This window comes from Nipponia nippon, unplaced genomic scaffold (genome assembly GCF_047370975.1).
Source record: "Nipponia nippon isolate SJK-2023a ecotype South Korea unplaced genomic scaffold, ASM4737097v1 scaffold_55, whole genome shotgun sequence".
Lineage (NCBI taxonomy): Eukaryota > Metazoa > Chordata > Aves > Pelecaniformes > Threskiornithidae > Nipponia > Nipponia nippon.
This window is the reverse complement of record NW_028262375.1, coordinates 573,838-579,415: the sequence shown is the minus strand read 5'-3', so window position 1 is coordinate 579,415 and position 5,578 is coordinate 573,838. Positions and strand designations below refer to the sequence as shown.

General features: G+C 52.0%; 1 protein-coding gene across 1 annotated transcript; it reads right to left on the bottom strand.

The window, feature by feature from the left end:
* Positions 1-260: 260 nt before the first annotated feature.
* LOC148051780 (ubiquitin carboxyl-terminal hydrolase 42-like) lies at positions 261-1,651 on the bottom strand. The gene is made up of 5 exons (XM_087735373.1): positions 1,570-1,651; positions 1,301-1,409; positions 1,066-1,133; positions 814-884; positions 261-347 (listed from the first exon to the last, which is right to left on the bottom strand). Exons 1-5 carry the CDS (start codon positions 1,649-1,651, stop codon positions 261-263), a joined length of 417 nt encoding a protein of 138 aa, XP_087591499.1.
* Between the last annotated feature and the right edge of the window lie 3,927 nt (positions 1,652-5,578).

Genomic DNA, 5,578 nt, shown 5'->3' with positions numbered 1-5,578 from the left:
GCCAGCAATAAAATTCTCATCCAAGCTTTCCAAGTATTCAGGCAGAAGGGGAAAGAAATACCCATCTTAGAAACAAATGCATTCTTTTCCAAGTTCTGGATGATTCGCGTGGATTAGTTGTAGGGGAAGAAAAAAAAAAGAAAAAAAAGCCAAGCTGTCTCATGACTGGGTTTCTCAATTCAGTCCAAACACAACTAGTGCTCCCAGACATGCAATACCCTAACCTAGTATCTGCTAGGAAGGTGGCACTGGCCGAAATCTTACTTGCTACATTTATAGCCATTTCCACCATCCAGCTGCTCGGGTTTGACAAAGTCTTCCAGAGCTCCAGTGACAGATGAGGTTGCCTGGATGAGGAAGAAAGGAGAGCACCAAGTTCCTGGAAACTCAAAAACCCCAGGAAATAGCTACCCGCGTGGTACCAGCGTTATCCCAATAAACAGCTACCCCTGGGCGGTAGCAGAGTTCCTGTGGTAGGCGTGGTTCAAAATAGCAAAAGCAATCAAACCCATCCCTCCAGCATCAATCAGACGCATAGTGAGGGAGTCCCAAGCAGGGTGGTGTGACAGTGTCACGATGGCTGTCCATACCTTCCTTACTCTTTGCCCAGCTGACACCCAGCACCCAGCCCAGAGAGACCATTTGCAGGGCTTCCGCAGAAGGAGCACACAAGCCCAGTTCCCTTCCCATCCACCCCCAAGCTCTTGCCTGGTACCAGCCCACAGCTGGAAGCCAACAGAGTTTACTGGAGATAAACTAGGCCCCCCGCAGGGGCCCTGAAACAGTTGGCACCACCATTTCAAAACATCTCACCTTAATATCCAAAGCAATATCAAGGAATGTCTCGCAGGTGTCGGAAACGGCTTTGCAGCTCAAGCACGTTACTGCAAAAGAAGCAAAGAGAAATGCTTCTCAGGTAGGGAAGGAGAGTAACTGCCCATTTCAAGGACCAACACCTACGCCTTTAGACACACCGGACCTCCTGCCGCATGCTAGGAGCTGTTTACCACAAAGAGAGGAAGAGCCACGGGTCATTCTAAGGACGGAAATATTTTTAAAAAGTACCTCTGGATCTTAGAAAGCCCCCAAAGACCTGATGAATGAGCGTGCTAGCTTGAGAAGTTGTGTCCCAGCTGGAAAGAAATGGTAATCGGAGCTCAGAAGGTGGAAGGCAGAGAGTGAGCTCTTCCACGAGTTTTCCTTGTTAGGAAAGGGCCGGACAGAGGTTTTCAGTGGCGGTTGTAAAGCAAGGAGTCAAAAGGGCTCGAGAACGTTTCAACGGTCATGTGCTTCTGCTTACTCGCTGCTTCTGCTCAAGCAAGCCCTCTGCATGGCATCCACGGTGTAGTAGAAGAATTCATGCGCGTCTTCCTGGGTGCCAAGCTGGAAATGGTCTCCTATTCCGGAGAAAGAAGAAGGTTTTCCCATTGATCTCAGAGAAAAAGGAAAGGCTTACCCTTCTGAAAGCTCTCCTCCTTAACATGAACCCGGCAAAAGCAGTTGGACGCGGGCTTTGTCAGAAATCCAAACTACCTCCAAATGAAACCGTCTGAAATGACTCACGTGGAAGCTCATTGATCACAGGCGTAGGCTCAATGGCACTGCCCGAGCAAGACAGGACCTCCTCAATGTGCACTTCCATGGTACACATCATGCAGAAGCCTTGCTTCGCACCTAAAGAGGGAGGGAAAGAAGGACGGAAGGGAGGAAGCAAGCAAGCGAGCCATCCCGAAGGATACAGACAGGTTGGAGGGATGGACCAACAGGAGCCTCATGGTGTCCAGCAAGGACAGATCCAAAGGCCTGTCCTGGAGTGGACTAAGCCCCTGCAGTGGCATAGGCTCGGGGCTGCTGGCTGGGTTGCAGCTCTGTGTTAAATGCTCTGGTGGTCCCTGGGTTACATTAGGCCAAAGAAGAGCTATCGGCAAGGAAGGCCAAGAGCCTCCTGGGCTGTATGAGCAGGAGCACAGGCAGGGGAAGTGATTCTCCGCCTCTGCTCAGCACTTGTTAGGCCACATGCAGAATACTTTCTCAGGGTTTGACCCCACACAATGCAAGAGAGGCATTGCCTATGGTGATACAGGGATGTTTCAAGAAGACAGTCAGGCTCATCACTGGGGTGCAAGACAGGAGGACAAGAGGCAATGGGCTGAGACAAGAGAGAGTCAGGTTAGCTATGGGGAGCAACTTTTGCAACAGGAGGACAGTCAAGCACTGAAAGTTGTTTCCCAGGCTGTGCTCTGGCTCCATCCCTGCAACTTCTCAACACCCAAATGGACGAAACCCCTCAGTAACCTGGTGTGACCCTGCTTGGAGCAGCAAGTTAGTCTAGACACCACCCAAATTCCCTTCCAGCCTGAACGATGCTGTTGTTCCTTCTCCTTCATGTTGTCAATGTTAAGGAATGCACTCAGGGTCTCCCTGACTGTGGAAGTCATTCCCATCCGGGACAGGGCTGCCTCACAGGTACCCCCAGACAGCCCTGATCCCATCCTTTGCTTCACCTTTCATGTCCTGGTTGCCTCTTGCCCTCCTCTCAAGTTCATCTTTTACCATCCTCATACTCTCCAGAAAGAACCGCCTACCCTGTTAGCCCTTTCTGCACTGGCTAGCCTCTTCTGGGTTTGTGTCCTCCTTTGTTGTTTCTGATGTGGGTTTTGTGATGCTTTCTACCTTGGGCAGCCATTCCAGTAAACAAGTCCTGCTTTTTCTTCACCTGTAGTGTCCTGCAATGCCTCGTGCTGTTATCCTGGTAGAAGCACAAATGAGGATGAGCCATCTGCAAACATACCATAAATGCTGGCACAAGAGAGCTCCAGTCCAGAGGGACCCAGGCACACTTGGGGATTTGGCCAAAAAAAACCCCAAAACCCTCCCGAAGATCAAGGAGAAGGGACAAGCTGTGCACCAAGGACAGAATAACCCTGCAGCAGTGTGGGCTGCAACCTGACTGGGTGAGGAGTGGCCCTGAGCGAAAGGGCCGGGGCATGACAATGGATGCCATACAGGCCAGTGGTCTCCCAGTTCTGGAGGAATGGGCAGAAGCTGGAGAGGATCGAGACAAGGGCAACAGGGATGGTGTTAGGGGCCTAATTACATGAGCTGTGTGGAGACAGTGAGGGAACGGAGCCTCTTGAGCCTGCTGCTGAAGGGCGTGCTGAGGAAAACCCAACAGCATCCTACATCTGCCTGGAGAGATGATGGAAAAAACCTCTCTTGTGCTGTCAGAAATGGTATGGCATGGGCAACAGCCCCAAACTGCCTCTTGGGAGATTCACACAGGGCAACAGGAAAAGTAATAAAAAACCTAGGAGTGTGGTGCTGCACTGCAGCAGGACACCCAGAGTGCCTCTGTGATCCCCACCCTGGGAGGTTTTCAGGTCTCAGCTCCCAAAAGTGCCACCAGCCTGACCACGGGGTTGGTGGTAGTTACCCTTTGGGCAGGAGGCCAGGCTGGAGACCCCCAGCACTCCTTTTCCCACCCACGCTTCCACCAGCAGCCTGTGCCTTGCAGTATGCCCTAGATGAAGGGATTCAGTTGAAGGTGAGGGTGTCTCTATCAGGCTCATGGGAAGATTCAGAGAAGAAAGCAGCTCAAGCGATCTCTAGTCCATTGTGCAGCTCCCAGCAAGGCCAGCTCTGAGGTCAGACCAGGTTGCTCCCTAAATGTTGGTATTCATGAAAAGAGGAGCCAGGTATCTAAGCCACGGTTAGAGAATCAGAGACAAGGCATTTGACCAGCTCCCTGAAGACAGGTATTGGGAACACCTCCCCTTTTGGTCCTCCACTGGTTTTGGTTGGGATAGAGTTAATTTCAATCATAGCAGCTCGTATGGTTTTATGGTTTGGATTTGTGATGAAAACAGATTGATAACACAACGATGGTTTAGCGATTGCTGAACTGTGCTGACACTGGGTCAAGGCCTTTTCTGTTTCCCAGTCTGCCCTGCCAGTGAGTAGGCTGGGAGTGGGCAAGAAGTTGGGAGGGGACACAGCCAAGACAGCTGGGGGAATCTCAACTTAATTGCGGAAAGGAAGGTTCTCTGCTGCGGATTTCAGGCTTCAGAGATAGGATCTGAAGAGAAGAGCTTTGAACTAGCAAAACTTTTCCATCATTTTGCGTGTGTTGCCTCACTTCCCCGCTTTCACTCATTGGCACCCAGAAGCATCACCTTCTTCAGTTTGCTCTCCTCTGAAATATAGCCAAGTGATGAGAAGAAAAGAAGAAGGAGAGAGGAGGTCTTTTTCAGTCCGTATACGGCTGAATTTCACAGGTGTAATTCAGGTTAATTTTGCTACAAACCTTGATTGTTTGAAAGCGTTCAAGGGACTCCCCTCCAGCTGCCCACCTTTGGCCCTGGCCTGGTGAGCACCTCCAGGGCCTGGTTCTACAAGCACTGCAGTGCCATGGCTGTGCTGGGCCTTTGTGTATCGGCCGGAGCCTGGCACTTGGAGGGACAGGGTGTTGTGCCATTGTGCATCCATAATGGCTCAAGCTGGGAAGTGAGTCTGCGAGTCAGACTCAACGAGGTCCATGGCCAGGCATGGCTGTGCCCATGGCTGTGGCTGGAGACCAGTATGCCCACAGCGTAGCTCAGGTCAGACTGACACTGGATTTCACATCCCTGATCCACTTTTCCCTGTTTGCAAGTACCAGATCCAGGTGAGCATCACCTCTGTTGGCACATCTGGCAGCTGGGCTAAGAAGCTCGCCCCAGGAACCAGAAGAAACCTCTGGGACTGTTTGTACCCTGCGGTTTCGCCTTCTCGTGAGCGTCAGGGTGATTAGAGTCCCCGGGGGTGATGTGGGGTCAATGGACTTCCTCCCATTTCTTAAGTAAGACTGTGTCCTCTTCCTCACCTGCTTCCAGCTATTTAGCTCCTACCACAATGTCTCCCTAACTGGTCTCTCCTGTGACCGCCACCCACAAGAGCTCACCCAATCTGCTGCCCATCCCATAGAGGACCTCCATCCATCCAGGCAGCTCCCTCCCACTGAGGGCATCCCCCTCCTGATCTTCCCCAGCTGTCTCTTCTGAAGAGTCTGTATCCATCCATCACAGCACCTCAAGCTTTCTGACCTGCCCCACCACACCTCAGCAGGTATTTACATCAATGTCACAGCTCTGTGACAGCACACAGGGCTCCATCCCCTCCTGTCTGTGCCCCAGGCTGAGGCCATTGGTGCACATCTGGGCTGCAGCCCCTCAGCTTGGTGCCACCAGGGCCAACCTGAGACTTGTCACAGATCTTGCGCCCAAGATCCTGTGCAAGCAAAGACTTTGCTTCAGAGCAGAGACGTGCTGGCGTGGATGGCAGATGGCAATGTGAGGATGAAATGAGGGGCCCACAAGGTGAGCAAACCCTGTGCTCCCCAATGCCAGAGAGAAACAGGTTTGGACTGTGCGGCCCTGGCAGGAGAGGGCTTTGCTGTCTGCAATGTCACCGCAGCCCAGAGAGGCTGTGGTGGAGGTGAAGCTGATCGCCAAGAAGGACAGCTTGCTGCTGAAAATATCCTTGACTGTGGACATCCTGTTATCCAGGCACGGTGTGAAAATCATTCACCTGTTCCTTGATT